Raw genomic sequence first — 18,533 nt, forward strand, 5'->3', positions numbered from 1 at the left:
CCCAAAAGTACATTGGAAGACCTGATTCATTTAACATCGTTCTTGCAGCTTCAATCAATGTACGATTCTTCCTTTCTACCACTCCATTTTGCTGAGGGGTTCTAGGAGCTGAAAATTGTCTGGTAATCCCTTTGTCTGTACAGAATCCATTTAGAAGTGCATTCTTGAATTCTGTTCCATTATCTGACCTTATTGCTCTAACAGGGACGTTAGAATCTAACTCAATCATCTTGATATGATCAATCACAACTTGTGGTGTTTCATCCTTAGAGTGAAGAAATAAAACCCACGTATACTTGGAATAGTCATCAACTATCACAAGACAGTAACACTTCTTTGACATAGAAAGGATATTAACTGGACCAAATAAATCCATGTGCAATAATTGCAGAACACCAGTTATGAAAGATGTGTCAGTGCCTTTGTGACTTGCTTTCTTTGACTTTCCTTTCTGGCAAGCCTCACATAGTCCTTCTGGAGAGAATTCCAGCTGAGGCAGACCTCTTACCAATTCTCTTTTGACAAGAGAATTCATTGTCTTGAAATTGAGATGGGAAAGTCTCTTGTGCCATAGCCAACTCTCATTTGACGATGCTTTTGCATAGAAACAATTGACTTCAAGATTGCTTCCAGAGTTCATGTCAGCTACGAACAGATTTCCTTTCCGTATTCCCATTAAGGAGGGTTTTTCACTTTTCTTGTGCAGAATCTGACACTTCAGCTTGTCGAATAAAACATTGTAGCCGTTGTCACAGAACTGACTAATGCTAAGCAGATTGTGTTCAAGTCCTTGCACAAGATATACATTTTCAATGATAACATTTCCAGCTTGCAAACAGCCATATCCCTCCGTTAAACCTTTGCTGTTATCTCCAAAGGTAACCACTGGGCCAGCTTTCTCAACCACATTTGATAGCAGGGCTCTATCTCCGGTCATATGTCTTGACGATCCACTGTCAAGAATCCACACTACCGGTTGTACCTGTTTAATGCCCTGCAATACAAATGGATTAGAACTTCTTCGGAACCCAAGCTTGGCTGGGTCCGGCATACTTGTAAAATTGGCCTTTATCAGGCAAAACAACATTCTTAATTTCACTATTCTCAACATTCTCAATGACTGAACATTTGACCTTTAAAACAGCCTTATCAGATTTATGTTTAGGCTTAGGCACAAATGTCTCCTTTCTAGCTTTAGGAGGACTAGCAGTCTTAGACCTATCATGCTTTCTATTATTCACATGCTGACGAGGAGTAGTCTTATCATTAGAAGCATGCTTACCATTAAAATAAGCAAACAACAGATTAAAAGCACAAGACATACAATCAGGAACACCACATGCTTTATGAGAAGGATTAACAATAGGCAACTTATGCATGGTAGACATGGCATTTGTGTTATCCAACTCATGTGTGTCTGAGTTAGTCTCAGTTGCCTTCACAACCTTGACTGGAACTTTTGACACACTTGACTTGGAGACAGCTTTCCCATTAGCATTATCTTCAGCACGGATTTCTTCTTGAATAATAAAAGAGGTCTCATCAAATGGTTCAGCAATTGATTCCTTATAGAGGGGTTCATCAACACCCTTAAGCACATGTGGTACTTCCCTGCCTTTAGCACATACATGAGGAGGGGAGTTTATGCCTAATTTTCCAATAGCAGCATTGTAATCATAACCTATTCCATGTGTTTGATTAACAGCTTGCTTATTGTAAAACTCTTTGGACTTCGAACAAGAATTAAAGTAAGCTTTAACCTTAGCCTCAAGACCGGTGATCTTGTCTTTGAGAATAGTTTCGAGTTGTCTATAACAGTCAACTCTATTCTCTAGGAAAGATACTTGGTCTTTAAGTTTATCTTGATTAATGTGCACAAGTCTTAATTCATTGACCTCTTTCTCAAGGTCTTTGATTTGTTGATTTAACAATTCATTATCACGACGAGCACAATCTAAGTTACCTCTTAGATGATAAACCATTTCAGCATCAGAAAGTTTTACCTCTTTTCTTGACGATGAGGTGCTTGCATCACTAGCCATGAGAGCAAGATTCCCAACTTCTTCGTCTTCACTGTCAGTATCATCCCAACTTCTTCCCTTTGCCAGGTACGCCCTTTCAGATTTACTCTTCTGATTAGAATCATAAGAGTTCTTCCTTGCTTGTTTTGGCTTCCTGCATTCTGTGGCAAAGTGTCCCAACTCATTACAGTTGAAGCATCGAATGGTGCTTCGATCAACCATCCCTGTTTTATACCCACCACTGCTGGTGTTAGAGGATGAAGATCCACCTTTCTGGAATCTGTTGTAGTTGGACTTGTACTTGAACTTGGGATTCCTTTTGAATCTGACATTTGAGAATCTCTTGACAATCAGGGCCATTGACTCATCCTCCAATTGCTCCAGTTCTTCCAAGGAATAATAATCATCTCCTGATTGATTTGTAGTAGGTGAATAAAATTCTGCTACTATCACATTATCTTCAACCTTGGAAGACTGTACCATTCTATCTGACTGTTGAGATTGTTGTTGATATAGTGGTTGTTGTTGTTGTTCATCAGCTACCAGAGCAGTAGACGTGCTGACCACTCTTCCTTTCCCGTAAACTTCCTTCTGCTGAATCTGCTCCAACTCATAAGTCTTTAACACACCATATAGCCTTTCCAAAGAAATCTCACTCAGATCTCTTGCTTCTCTTATGGCAGTGATTCTATGTTCGAGATGAGTTGGCAGTGTCAAAAGGAACTTTTTATTGACCTCCCTGATGGAATAGTATTTACCATTAATGTTCAGGTTGTTGATCAATGCATTGTACCTCTCAAACACTTCAGTGATTCCTTCTCCTGGATTAGATTTAAAGTATTCATACTCAGAGGTTAGGATTTCTAGTTTGTTCTCCCTAACTTCCTCTGTGCCTTCATTAATAATCTCAATAGTTTCCCAGATATGTTTAGAATCTTTACAATTCATCACATGTCTGTTCATTAGGGGATTAAGGGAATCTACTAAGATTAATTGAAGGCTAGCATCCAGGGAAGCTTCTTCTATTTCAGCAGGAGAGAAGTCCTCAGGATCCTTCACATAAGTTCTCGCTTTGGTGATCACCACATCATTCTCTATTACCTCTGGTTCAATAACCATAGGAATTTTTGGACCCTTCTTCAACACTTGCAAATATTTGGGATTAGCAACCTGTAAAAACAGTAGCATCTTCTTCTTCCACATCACATAATTTTCTTTATCGAAAAGTGGAATTTTAACGGTTCCAACTTTTTGTGTAGTCATTATGAATTTTTGAGTGAATAAAAATTCAAGAAGTGAAAGAAACACAAAAGTCTAGGATCTTGATTTGTACGTTAATCAGAAGGCTCTGATACCAATTGTTAGGTCCCAATTTGTTTGTAGAAGGGGGGGTTGAATGCAAACAATACCGTTTCGTCGAATAAAATGCGGAATAAAATTGTGAAACAAAATTCAAGTTAAATAAAACTTTTATTAAACTTGAAAGGTGTTACAACTACGGTATCGATTACAAGGGATTAATCTCAAATCAATTATTACAAATTTAGAATAAATTCGACATGAACTTTTTCTATTTTTGTAATTAAAAGATCAAATGCTAAAAGCGATTTGAGATTAAGTTCTAGGGATTTTAATCCGCTAGATAGATATACAAGAACAAGATAAGTAATTCTAGTGGTTTGGATTTAACATTAACAAACTAGAATATTTGATCTTGAATAAGCAGATGGATGATGAAATATTTTTCTTTTGTTCTCTGCTGAGTTCTCTTGTTCTGTATGAATGAATGATTGAATGAATATCATGAATTGCTGCTTCTGCTTCTATTTAACAATCCAACCGAGAGGAAAAGAACTGGAATGACAATCCTTTTTAGCTTGAAAGACTTTCGGTGAGACAATCTATTAGAGCTAGCAAGACAATTAAAATGAACTAGCAAGACTTTCGGTATGACTATTGATTGTCATACCGATTGTCATATTAGTTCAAATGAAATTGTTTTACTGAATTAATAATTGATTTTAATCTAAATAATAATTCTATCAATACAATCAACTGAATTAGCATGACATTCGGTATGACTATCAATTGTCATACCGATTGTCATACTAGTACAATCAGTTGTCTTACTTAGAATTATCACAGATTTTAATCAATTAACATTCTGAAAATCCTTAATATTAATTCTAAATTAATTAATCAATTTAATTCAATTAAACAATAAATTAATCCTTGCAGATATAATTTATTTTCTTAATTAAATTATATGACTTAATTAATTAATAGAGAATTAATACTAACCCTGAGCAGCATCCATTCTTCTGACAATCTTCTGAAAGTCATTGAGACTTATGAATCAATTCCGCCACTTCAATGCTGACACTCGATGTAATGTCTGGTTCATGAGTGACTAACTTTCGTGACGTTTCTTCATGTCTTGACTTTGTTGTTCTGATTGAATCCTTGTAATAAATGATACCTTGACGAGATCTCTGTCACTTGATTAAATCCACGATCTTGATTTATATCACTGAGGCATGATCAAATTCTTGAACTTCTTCCAGTGAATCTTCAAGTCTGCAGATGAACAATGTTTCTTTATTCTTTGACAGATGTTACTTTGTGAGATCTCTCTGATGCTTGATCCACTATTTACTTATTACAATCTTATTTGAGTTGAGTTAAATACTCGAATAAACGAGTAGGCTATGACATATGCCTTTCATGGCTGCAACACATAAACCTCCTCTTGAATCTCACCATTTAAGAAGGCAGACTTTACATCTAGATGATGAACTTCCCATCCTTTCGTAGCAGACAGAGCAAGCAAGAGTCCCACAGTCTTCAGCCTTGTGACCGGTGCAAACGCTTCTTCAAAATCCACCCCCTGTTTTTGCACGTACCCTTTCACCACAAGACGTTCCTTATACTTGATTATAGCTCCTTTTGTATCCTTCTTAAGCTTGTATACCCATTTTAACCCAATCGCTTTATGACCAGGTGGCAAATCAGTCAGTTGCCATGTCTTATTTTTCTCAATCGACTCAAGTTCAACCTCCATTGCTCGTTGCCACTCCTTGTCCTGTGCTGCTTGATCATACGAGCTGGGTTCTTCAACACTTAACATCAACAAATCATCTGCTAACTCAATTTCCTCTGTAACATTATACACATCACTTAATAAACGGTAATTCCTCTGTTCTGAATTTGCAGTACTCGACCCTGATTCCTGTTCACCTGTCATTGATCCTTCAGTTGTCATTTCTCCATAGCTTTGTATAGGTGTGACAGGTTCAACCATCGAGTCTTCCCAACTTGTTTCAATTGTCTCCTCGACTAAATGTTCAACAACAGAGCTTGATTCTACGCCTGGAAATACCACCTTTGGATCATACAATCTGCTGGCTTTTGTCACGATTGTTTAACAGCTCTGATACCAAATGTTGGAATTAATTTGTGTGTGATGTGAATTAGAACACTGGAAGTTGTTAACTGAGAGAAAAACAAATTGTATTAGTGCACAAAATAAGAACGATTACAAAATATATAAAAGATGAACTACACCTATCGTGACTTGCTAGAAAATAGCACCCGACTCCTACTATGATGCCACCACCTTATTGCTCCCTACAAATACTCCCGAACGTTCTATGACTGATTCAAATACTTAACTAAGCTGACAATATCCAGCATATTATAACATATATTTAATTAACTAAAACATGTTTAGATTAATTCCAACAAGAATGACGCAGTATATAAAGATGTAAACAGGTAACAACGAGGCTGCAAGTGTTCAAGTTTTGTTTGCTGTGGTTTGGCACATAATGAACGAGTGTAAATGTTTATGGTGTGTGGAAGACCTAATGCGTATACTTGCATGACACAATTTCGATATTCCATACTGGAATTTGAATGACACGTCAGTACATATGTGTACTTGTATACGTGTATGCGTAAGTGAGCAGTGGTGAATGTGAAGGTATCATTTTCTTCTTTGTGCTGCTGTTCGCCGAATAAAGATGATGTTTTAGCATTATCTTTATTAAATTATAACTTTTATTTGACTCTCAAACAAAAGTTATTAAATTATAATTTTTGTTTGACTCTCAAAGTCAAGAGAAATGCAACTGGGCAGATCAAGAGTGTCACATTATAACTTGGGTTGATCGTGTAAATTTTTTGGTATTAAAATCAGATACAAACTATATATATTTAGTCATGAACAACACGTTTTAAGAATATGATGACATGGTTGAAAAATTTAAATACACTTTAAAGAGGAGAATTTGGAATAAAAATATAATGTCAGTTAAAAATTCATTATTTTAATAAATTTCCTATATTCACGGAAACTCAACTGCCAAATAACCCTTAGCTCGGAAAGCTCTAGATCACCTCCACGATATACTGATAAAGATAGCTAAAGCTTAAGCCTGAAGTCATATACCGGCTCAGCACGATAAGCCGCCAATCAGATTCTAGCAGATAAAAGTTCTTAAAGTTCGTTAGTTAGTATATATATTGAGATCAACATCTTTTGGGGAATGGTTCGGCCAAGCTCAGAAAGTCATGAAGTGGATCTTTCCACTTTGTGGTGATCACAAACAGACAATATGCATAAACTTGAAATTATCTGAACAATATTGCGTTGGCTTTTCGGGGAGTGCATCTGCGTGTGTGGTCATTCTAAAAATTTATGTGTACATCACTTGGTGAAGTGTGGTTAGCGCACAGGAAAATTGTAGAGAATCCAAAAAATACGGTAGCCACTACTAGAGAGTCCTGGTGTAATTAGCTTGCTTCTTTTTCTTTACAAATTAACATCTAGAATCGTATCCGAATTTATATACTTGTATTATTTGATTGATATTAATTTGAAAATAATATATATTTGTATCTATTCATCCAATATCCGGAAGCGCAATTATTATATACAGAAAAAAAAATTGCTGATCAGAAAATGGATAAAAAGTTCAGGATAGTAAATATATTAGTCAAAATATAATATATTTAGTATTTATATTGGTAATTTAGAAATAAAATAGGTTGTTCATATTTGTTATTTAGTATAAAATAAGATTTATAAATTATATTATAAATATTACATATTTTCAATATTTAGTTATTTATTTAATCGGAAAATCAAACCCGACACTAATTATATTCGTGTTTTTCGTGTTCGTATACCAAATTTTCGTAACTAAACAACAATTATTCGTATCGTTTTGTACGGTGTTCACGTTATATACCAAAATTACCAGATCTACTTGTACATGTTAATAAAACAAGAAATGAACATGTTAGAGCCGAGTTATGTTCGAGCGGAGCCGAGCTTAATGTATTTTTAAAATGAATTGAGTCGAGTCGAGTTTAATAACTGAACATAAAGTAATGTTAAAGATTGACTCGTTAATAAACGAGCAGAACCCCAGTCGAACACGAATTTTCTCACGAAGAATTGACCTGATCCGTATTTGAGCCGAGTTCGAATATAGTCCGGTTGTTAACTAGTAGTTCGCTTACATCGACCAACATTATAATATAATTAATAGTTTTACATGTTACATCAAGATCAAATGCTAATTTTTATTTTATACACTCACACTTCACACTTATTTTTTAATCAATATGCTTTTATTTTTCTAGTCGAGTTTTAAAATATATCAATTTTATTATAAATTATTGAGAGATTCATAACTTAATAAAACGAGCATTACTTTTTAAATTGTCGATGTCACAATTTATTATGTTTTGATATTTTTACAAGTTATTTAATATTGTTTTCAAAAATTTGAATCATTTAAGATGAATAGAATATAACCTATAAATAAAATAAATTATTTTTTTAAAATTACTTCAAAATATAAGACATATGGTATGCAAATCGATCGTTGAGAGATGGAGAAAAATACAGTGAAGATGGATTTTAAAAAAAACTTACCGTTTGACGGGAAAAATAAAATTAAAAACGGAGGGGAAACACTGAAATTGTGTGTTGGAGGGTCAAATTAGTTGGGTGTGGTACTTTTAGGGGACAATTAGATTATATTTATCTAATGGCTTACATTAGCTTCTAGTTTTTTATTTTAAATTTAGTTTGTATTTGATCATTCCCCTGTATATATATATATAATAAACTTTAATCGAGCCGATTCCGAGATAAAAGAGCTGAAATCGAGTATTTTTTCTGTTCGGCTCGTTTATTTATCTGAACTTATTTTAATGTTCAAGATTAACTCATTTAAAAAAGCGAACCAAACTATATCTACTTAAATGAGATAATATCGAATTTTATTTACAAACGACTGTGTTTTTTGGAATCGTGGATGTTATAAACTGAACTGAGCCTTGTGTTTTTACTCCGATACCTCTCCCCGTATCTGGCTTTCAACTCTATTTACTACCGACTAATATTGTAATGTACCGTCTCATGCAAACGTGAAACACATTTCTTTGAATCTGATCCTTGATCGTCAACTTTAAAACGATCCTTGTTCTCACACATTTCCCGTCAAGGACTAGATATAATTCTCTGTTCATGTTCCCGCGAAAAATAGTAGAGTTTTTATATTAATCAAAAATTTATTAAACAAACCATTTCATACAATATTTAGAAAATATTATAGCGAATATCAAATATTGTATAATAATATGCAAATAATAATAACTTTATCTTTTGATTATATGAAATCTTTATATAAAATTAAAATATATTTGTTGTAGCTCATTTGGCATTAGGTTTTGAAAGAAATAGTACTTAAAAATAAATATAATAACATAGAAAATATAAGTTAGATTTCCAAGAAGATAATCTATTTAATCTATGTGTTGTGGAATAAAAACTCGGGTAGTGATTGTAATTAATGTTAGGGTTGCTGAGTTTCGAGTTTTAATGACCGCACTTGCGATCGTGGACTGAATGTCATTTCCCTCGGAGAATCAAGACAAAACGTAGTTCTAGATGATGCCCTCGAAGCTATGGCGGCGAGGGCAGACCAAGGACGTAGTGGATTGTATGTCCTTATTCGAGGATTGATCCAAAATATAGTTCTAGGTTCAGCGGTAGAGCCTTTTATATAGATATTAAGTCTAGGGTTAGGCTAGGATCGGGAGACTTGGTAGAAAAGTCTCTTACTTAGATGGTAACTAGGACTCCTCTAGACGGTGGATTATGGATCATTCCCATGAGGAGTCCATTTTCATGTTGGATAAGACGTTGGTGTTATTGTCGAACTTATTCTCGGGTCTGCTCGGCGGGCCTATCATGTAGCTGATTTTGGACCGTGGGCAACATGACCCATCTTGGGTCGTGGCCGTAATGGTCAACTCGGACTATCAAAACTATTATTGGGTCATGGCCGTGATGACCTGCTTTGAGCTGTTCCGTTCACGGTCTTTGACCAGTCAAATTTGGGACATAATTAATTCAATATTAATTACATTTTTACGGATTACTTTTCATCCATGTCATTTTCCCCCCAACTCTCGGGAAAGCTTCTTTAGTTTTCGTGCAAGTTATAATGGTCTAATCACAACTCAGGGGTAATTTCATCGCTTCTTGGGTTCGGTCATATTATGAAGAGTGGAGCGAACTACACATTCACAGTGACTTATTCATTATAAAGTGATAATTGGATAGCATTCGGTGCTAAATTGTCCAAATCAGAGCCGTGTGCTAGACGTTAACCACCTTTTAATCTTTTTCAAGGTTAATTATAAGGTGAAATCCACTAACAAACCCTAATTGGGGTTTAATTGGCCCTAAACGGGGCTAATAGTTGAGCGTTGACCACCTTTTAATCTTAACAAAGTTTGATTATAAGGTGACAGCTTATAATCGATCCTAGTCGGGACTAATAGGCCTTAATCTAGGCTAATTATTGAGCTTAAGTTGTTTATTTACCTTATTATAGGCTAACTATGAACTATATTACACTAATTGGCCTTAATCGAGGCTAATCGGCCCTAATTGGGGCTATTTATTGAGCGTAAGTTGTTAATTAACCTTAATATAGGCTAATTAAAACTATATTATGATAAGTGGCCTTAATCACGGCTAATTGATCTAACTGGGGATAATTATTGAGTGTAAGTTGTTAATTAACCTTAATATAGGCTAAGTATGAACTATATTACGCTAATTGACCTTAATAGAGGTTAATAGGGGCTAATTATCGAGCGCATATTATTAGTTAACCTTCATATAATCTAATTATAAATTATATTATGCTAATTGGCCTTAATCGAGGCTAATCGACCCTAATTGGGGCTAATCATTAAGCGTAAGTTGTTAATTAACCATAATATAAACTAATTACAAATTATATTATGCTAATTGACCTTAATCGAGCCTAATTGGCCCTAATCGGGGCTAATTATTAAATCGGAAAATTTTCATTTTTCGGCGAAAAATCATCGTAAATTTTTGTCTGTGTTCTCATTAGGGAGCCAAAATTTTGGTTTGTGATCGCGACGGGCAAGCTGATTTTCCACGGTCTTAGCCATAGAGGCCTGAGGGCTCCTCTGGAGCCTACTCTTCCGAGTCCACTCTTCTGAGAGGTTGGTCCGTGGTCGCGACGACCCACTTTGTTCGTGATCGTCATGACCTACATTGTCGTGGTCGCCACAATCCACTTTGTTCGTGGGCGCGACGAAGGAAAGCATTTCGTCCGTGGCCGCAATGGAGGGCCGAAGGGTCCCCCGGAGCCTACTCGACTCCTCCTACTTGATTGAGAGGCTCTATGGTGGAGGCCTACGTGGTTGTAATTTCTCCCTTCCCGTCTCCGTGTAAGCAAAGATGGCCGAGGGGCTCCTCTAGAGCCTACTTGGCTCACCCTACTCGGCCTGGAGGCTTCACCGTGCCCTCTACTCGACCGAGTAATGTGGTCCTGGCTTCCACAGCAAAAGTTCCATTTTTTGATCACCATCTAGGCGACGATACTCGAGGGAATCCTCTGGAGCCCACTCGGCTCACTCCACTCGGCCAATGGGTGGCACCATGCCCCCTACTCAGCTGGGGGGTGTGCTCGTGGCTTCCTTGGATGATTTTTTTCCCTTTTTTGTTTCATGGATGTCTCCTACTCGGTTGAGAGGCTTCCTTTGAGCCTACTCGGCCAAGGGTACTAGATCCTAAAGCTTTAGCTTGTTTGTGGTGCTCTATTAGGCTGAAAAGCCTTCATTTATAATCCCACTCTTCCGAGAGTATGTGATGTGGCTACCACAGCTCAGAAGCCTTCAAATGTAATCCTTCTCTTCCGAGAGTATACGAGGTCACACCCATGGCTGAAAAGCCTTAATGTGTATTCCTATTCTTTTGAGCCACTCTTTCGAGAATATACAAGGTTACACCCATGGCTGAAAAGCCTTAAAATATAATACTACTCTTTTGAATCCACTTTTTTGTGAGTATACGAAGTTACAACCACTGCTGAAAAGCCTTTAAATATAATCCTACTCTTTTGAAAGTAAGCGTAGTAGGTTGTCCTATTCGGGTGAAAAGCCTCCCATTGAGCCTACTCGGCTGACTCTATGTGACACCCCCAAATCCGGGGTCAGGGATTTAGAAGGTTACGCCGTCTTAAATCTTGTTTCAATACTTATCTTGTACAATAATATAAATTAACTCACGCATTTATGACCCCACACTTACTATTACATACAATCACATATTATTGTCTTGGAAACAAAAACAATGCATTACTGGAGTTTTTAAATCCAACAAATGATAGTTATTACAACCCAAAAGTAATTATGTTATGTCACGGGTTTAGCCACTATTTAAGGTTAGACCGGTGGCCTGATAATCATTTGTTCATGAATACCTTATATAAGTCATACTGATATATGAGCCGAACCAAAACAACTAAAAACTAAACCATCTCATATGTTCTACCTGTGGCATGGCCCAAAACAATCTACGGAAAAGCTGCACGTTTCCAACGCGCTTCCTGGCTGTCAACTTTCGCATCGGCATCTTGGTTAACTGTTGTGTTGTGACAGTTTAAAGAAACAAGTTTGAGCTAAATTGCCCAGCATAATAATCAACAGTATGAAAAGACTGTTAAAGAATTTGTTTTATTCCGTGTAAGGATATATATGTGTGTTCAAAAGTTGTTTTTCTGGTGATACACACCTCTTTTTAAAATAATGTCTTTATTGACTCATTTATTATGGGAATACCTTTTTAGTAAACCCAGCACCAATGCTTGGGTTACGGTATTGCATATTAATTCCAAGTGGGAAATTGTTAGGACATTCACCGAAGCCGCTACTATACGATGATCAATTGTATAGTAGAACGTTATTATTGTTCTCTACATGTAGAAAGATGATTTCCTTCATTATCGGTTATCACCCTGGCCGCATTCAGGAATTTTTATGTGTCCGTCCCCCTCAGTTACACATTATGTGTCCATCCCCATAAGGTATACATACTTCACATGTCCATCGGTATTTATTGTATCTTCTCATGCGGTAAAATTTGGTAGTCTCCCCAGTAGACAGGTACTGGAGTCTACCATCCCTGGTGCTTTAAGAGTCATATCATATATCTAGAATTTATGTTGTTCCCCAAGCATACCGCTTGTTGATAGGTACACACCGATATATACGTACACATACTTTCGAGAATTTTTTGAGGAAGTATTATGATAATGTGAGTTGGCCGTTGTCAACAGATAAATAATTAAGGGGGATTTTGTTTTGACACTATAGTCAAAATATTTAAAATAAGTTGAAATAATAGTTTTCGAATATTTAAAGTTACTTAAATAATATTCCCTAACTGATTATTATTTAAATAATTTAATTAAATCTTTAATAAATATTTAATTATTAAAATTAATAATTAAGTACCTGTTTGTGAACACTTCTTTTTTTAAATAAATATTTAAATTAATATTCATCGTTTAAATATATAATATATAAGTTGAGGGAATATGATCTTTAGGAATCGTTTTAATAAAAATTCGATGTATTTAATAAATCGTAGGAGGACATCGAGTCCTTTTAAATAATTACTTAAATAATAGACGTAGATACAAACTTGTTGTGAATATGTGGTGAACTTGATGATTTCATTAACAAAACACCTTAGTAGATTTTACTTAGTGAAAAATGTAGCACTCGAAGGATAAGGAATATAGTCCCGACGGATGACTCAATATAGTCCCGACGGATGATGATTTATTATCCATCGAGTGAGTAGCTTGTGTAATAATAAGTCTGTAGCACATTTCTGTATTCACCTTGTTTAGATTCTGTAGTAGTATATAAGTCATGTTGACTTTAATTAGATATGCAGAATAGGTTGATTAATTGTACATATATGATGTCTTGTAATTCTGCATAAATGAAATGAAGTCAAGTGCCAGATAGCTACCCGACGGATAAACAACAATGCCACTCGACGGATGATCAACAAGGCAACCCGACGGATGATCATGTACCCGCCGGATAATCAATTCAAATATCTGTTGACAGTGACAACACAGTCACATGCGTCGAGTGTATGCAAAAGGAATGTGGAAGCCTATTCAACTGGGTTTTGAGAACAAAGAAGCATTGCCATTTCCATGCTATTATGAAGATATTCAAAGATGCTGGAATAGAGTAATGAAGCAGAATAGTATTAGACTTGATAGGTTTTGTTTTATTATCTTGTCTTACATATATAAACCAAGAGTAGCAATTAGAACCACAAGACTAAGCAAGTAAACTCTAAGAGAAACATTTGTAAGCTGTATTATTAGCATTTCTCTGTAAGTTTAGTTGTTCTCATTTGTAAGCAGTTGTGAGCTACTCAAGCTTCACAGAGTTCTCTCGATATATTTATATATCTCTGGTGGATACTTTCTAATCCACTTGAATGTTTTAAAGGCTTGTGTTTTTATTACTTTGTGTTTTGATTCATATTTAACTTGTTATTCCGCACTTTGCAAATCAAAACACTGTTATATATATATATTTAGTTAGAACATTTTTATATTTCTGAAAAAGGTTCAAGAATTCCATTCAACCCCCCTTCTGTAATTCTTGTTGCATTGTTAGGGACTAACAATTGGTATTAGAGCAAGCTCTTAAAGAACAAAGAGTTTAAAGATCACAACAAACAGCAAGATGAACAAGAAGGATGTTGGAGTCAAGATTCATTTCCTGGATAAGGACAATTACCATAACTGGAAGGTAAAGATGCATCTTCATTTACTTTCTCAAGATGAGGCCTATGTAGATTGCATAGAGAGAGGCCCTCATGTACCAATGAGAGCTGCAACTGGAAATGAGCCATCAATCCCCAAGGCAAGGCATGAATGGTCAGATCCTGATATTGAACAAGTCAGGAAGGACAAGAAGGCCATGAATATTCTGTTCAATGGAGTTGATGGTGGCATGTTTGATAACATCATCAATTGCAAAACTGCCAAGGAAGTTTGGGATATAATACAGATTATCTGTGATGGCACTGAACAAGTCAGGGAAAATAAGATACAACTGTTAATTCAGCAATATGAGCACTTTTATAGTGAAGATAGTGAGTCTCTCACTGATATTTTTTAGTAGATTTCAAAAACTACTAAATGCTCTGAAGTTGCATGGAAGGGTCTATCAGACAAAAGACTCCAATCTTAAGTTCCTTAGATCTCTTCCAAAGGAATGAAAACCAATGATAGTCTCATTGAGAAACTCTCAAGATTATAAGGAGTTTACTTTGGAGAGACTGTATGGCATCCTGAAAACTTATGAGCTTGAAATAGAGAAAGATGAGATGATGGAGAGAGGAAAGAAGAAAGGAGGGTCCATTACACTAGTTGCTGAGTTAGAGAAAGAGAAGGAGATGAAGATAGAAGCTGTTGAGTCAACTTCAAAGGTCTGTAAAAACAAGGGCAAGGGGTGGGCTAGTAGCAGAAAATGAAGATATTTTAAGCCAAGATGATATGGATGACATTGATGAACATCTAGCATTTCTTTCCAGAAGATTTTCCAAGCTCAAGTTCAAGAAGAACTTTGGAGCAGCTAAGCGAAATAGAAACATGGTGGATAAATCAAAATTCCAATGTTTCTAATGTGGCTTAGCAGGGCACTTTGCCAGTGAGTGTAGAAAGTCAGATTTCAACAAGGAGAAGTTTGAGCCTGTGGATTATAAACATAAATATTTTGAGTTGTTCAAACAAAAGGAAAGGGCTTTTATTACACAAGAAAATGACTGGGCAACAGATGGTCTGGATGAGGATGAGGATGTCAGCTATGTCAATCTAGCCCTAATGGTCAAGTCTTATCAAACGGAGACAAGTTCTTCAAGTAATTAGGTAATCACCACTAACCTAGCAAATTTATCTAAAGCTGAGTGTAATGATGTAATAAATGATATGTCTACAGAATTATATCATTTGCGTGTTACACTTAAGTCTCTTACTAAGGAAAATGCTAAAATCAAATAAAACAATTTGTTTTTGAGTGAGAGGAATAATGCGCTAGAATCTCAGTTTATTGAATTTGAAAAATTGATAATTGAGTGTAAAATTGCTAAGGATGAATTAACGGAGTCCTTGAAGAAAGAAGAGATCTTGAAGAAGCAGCTTGAACGAGAACAAGAAGTGATTAAGGCATGAAAAATATCTAGAGATGTTCATGCTCAAATCACCAAAGTTCAAAGCATTGAGTCCTTTTGTGATTCAGCCTGGAAGAAGAATAAGGAGAAGCTGGAATCCAATTTGGTTGAAGGATTGCTAACATATGTGGACTCGACGGATGATCAGAGTCATCCGTCGGATAATCAAAAGGATTATCTATCGAGTGTACTGTTCTAAAAATCGGTCTAGGCGGCCGCCTAGGCGCTAGGCGGATGGAAAATGCCCAGAGAAGTGGCTAGGCGGGATTTTAGACGTTTTTTCGAAAAGTCGGTCAACCTCGGATTAAGGCGAGTCAAAATCTGCCTAGGCGGTCCAAATCGTCCAAAAAAATCTTTCAGATGGTAAAATAAAATGAGGGCATTATAGGTAATTCACAAAACAAAACAAATAAATATTTAATTTGAAAATAGGTAGATATTTGGGAGAGTAGTTACAGAGTTACGCGATACCCAAATTAAACTCATATTTCCCTAATTCTCTTCGCGGCGATAGGTAAGTTCTTCAAGTTCTCATCTCCATTTCACAAATTGATATGGTTAATTACATCCCCACTTTTAGTTTTCTTCACCAATGCTTATAATGTATTGTATAAGTATATATCTGTACCATTGTAGCTTGTAGGCTTGTATAGATTCGATGATTCGTTGATTTTTCATTCGTTATATACTTATATTTACATGGGTTAGTGTTCTTGTGTTGTTAATTGATTTGTATTTTCTTGTTGTTTCTTGTTATCCGTTATATATTATTAGTTGTTTCTCGACAATCAAATTAAGTTATGATTTTTGTGTTATGTTTGTGTTTATAGAAAAATGGACAATTCCTCTACACCTGCATCTAATTCAGAAGCTGTTGGTTCAGTCACCTCTTTAAAAAAAAATCTGATGATGTTGGTTGGGAGTTCTGTGAACTAGCAGTTACAAATGATCCGGACAAAGTGAAGTATAACCTATGCAATAGAGTGATCAGTGGAGGTGTCCATCGGCTAAAACAACATATTGCCCATATTAAAGGAAATGTGGCCTCTTGTCAAAAAGCTACTCCAATTGACAAAGCAAAGTGTATGCAAGCATTACATCATTAGGAAAAGAAAAAAGAAGAAAAGAGGGAAAAACTTCAAGAATTGCAGGAGCGTGTTAATATTTCTGAAAAAAGCTCAAATGAATTTGAGATTCTTAAAAGTTGTATGACACCATATTCGCTCGGTCCCATTTATAGCTTTGCCAGGCCAATATCTCCGACAGATTCATTGGTTTAATCACGCAAAAAACTGAGACAACAAAATATTAATGATGTCATATTTAAGAAAAGGACTAGTGAGGTGCATGCGTACTTGGCACGCCGGGTGTATGAATCTGCATTACCTTTTAATGTTGTCAACAATGATGCATTTTAGCAACTTCTTGAGGCTGTGGGTCAATTTGGTCCTGGGTATATTCCGCCTACTCAATATCAACTTAGGGAGCCTCTGTTAAAGCAAGCAGTTGAGACAACTAAGGAAACAGGTAAAAAACAAGAAAAAGAGTGGAATAAAAGTGGTTGTTCAATTATGATAGATGCATGGGCTGATAGAAAGCGGCGGAGTATAAAGAACTTATGTGTTAATTACAAACTTGGCACAACATTCTTATCTTCTATCGAGAGTTCAACTGATGCTCATATAGGAAAATATATCTTTGATTATGTGGACAAATGGATTGAAGAAGTTGGTTCAAAAAACGTTATTCAAGTAGTAACGGATAACGCGTCTAACAATATGGCAGCTGCAAAACTCTTAAATGAGAATAGGCCTTACATCTTCTGGACCTCTTGTGCTACACATACTTTAAATCTCATTCTTGAAGGAATAGGTATATAAATTATTATTTATTATGTAATTGAATAATTAAATCTGGAAATATTTACGTTTGTGGCAGCTTATTATACTCTGCAGATTACTAACACTGGAAAGACATTGTTATTGACAGGGAAGATGCCAAAGTTCAAATTTTGTTATTGACAAGTCTAAAGAGTTGACGATATTTATTTATGCTCATCACAAGACATTGTCCTTGATGAGAAAGTTCACCAAGAAGAGGGATATAGTGAGGCCTGGAATAACAAGATTTGCTAGTTCCTTCCTTACTATGCAAAGTATGCTGGAAAAACAAAAGAATCTGAAATTTATGTTTCTTTCCAAAGAATGGCTGGAATGTAAATGGTCTTCAACTGCAAAAGGTACTAAGATATATAGAACCATTGTTAGCGAAACCTATTGGCAGGCTCTTTCGATGTGCGTGGAAATTTTTAAGCCTTTGGTAAAGGTTCTTCGACTTGTTGATGGGGATTGGAGACCATCTATGGGCTTTGTGTATGGTGAACTTAAGGATGCTAAAAAAGAAATCATCCATATTTGCAAAGGTGCAGCAGATATGTACGAACCCATTCTTGATATCATAGAGTCCAAATCTAAAGGTCGACTTTACTGTCTATTACATCTTGCTGGCTATCTATTAAATCCCTACTTTTTCTATCGAGATGATGAAGCTCAAACGGATCCAAAATGCATGGAAGCTCTACTAACTTGTGTTGAGTCCTTTTTTACCCGATGATTATGATAAACAGAATTTGGTATGTAATCACGAGCTTTTAAAGTACAAGGCAATGGAGGGAATATTTGGAAGAAAGTTAGCTATTTCCGGAAGATCAAACAATAATGATACTTTTAATCCTGGTAAATGTTATAACTTATAAGTTATAAGTATTTAGAATTTAGATTTATGTTATCCTATACTTCTATACTAATTCTTATATTAAATTTTTGGTTTAGTTTCTTGGTGGTCTAATTATGGATCTGAAACACCGAATCTGCAATCTATGGCGATGAAAAATACTATCACTT

The 18,533-nt window shown here is 35.7% G+C and overlaps 1 protein-coding gene across 1 annotated transcript; it reads left to right on the top strand.

Moving 5' to 3' along the window:
- The first annotated feature begins 16,464 nt into the window (after positions 1-16,464).
- LOC141719352 (uncharacterized) lies at positions 16,465-18,243 on the top strand. Its single transcript, XM_074521726.1, has 3 exons — positions 16,465-16,557; positions 17,049-17,381; positions 17,620-18,243. The coding sequence occupies exons 1-3, from the start codon at positions 16,465-16,467 to the stop codon at positions 18,241-18,243; spliced, it is 1,050 nt and encodes a 349-aa protein (XP_074377827.1).
- The last annotated feature ends 290 nt before the right edge of the window (positions 18,244-18,533 follow it).

This window comes from Apium graveolens, chromosome 4 (genome assembly GCF_009905375.1).
Source record: "Apium graveolens cultivar Ventura chromosome 4, ASM990537v1, whole genome shotgun sequence".
Taxonomy (NCBI): Eukaryota; Viridiplantae; Streptophyta; class Magnoliopsida; order Apiales; family Apiaceae; genus Apium; species Apium graveolens.

What these genes read in the sequence shown, in the direction of transcription:
- LOC141719352 (XM_074521726.1), top strand. Translation starts at nt 16,465, where the DNA reads ATGGACAATTCCTCTACACCTGCATCTAATTCAGAAGCTGTTGGTTCA. An exon ending in TGATGTTGGTTGGGAGTTCT is followed by an intron (nt 16,558 to 17,048) that starts GTGAACTAGCAG and finishes GATGCATTTTAG; the next exon opens with CAACTTCTTGAGGCTGTGGG. An exon ending in GTTCAAAAAACGTTATTCAA is followed by an intron (nt 17,382 to 17,619) that starts GTAGTAACGGAT and finishes TGTTATTGACAG; the next exon opens with GGAAGATGCCAAAGTTCAAA.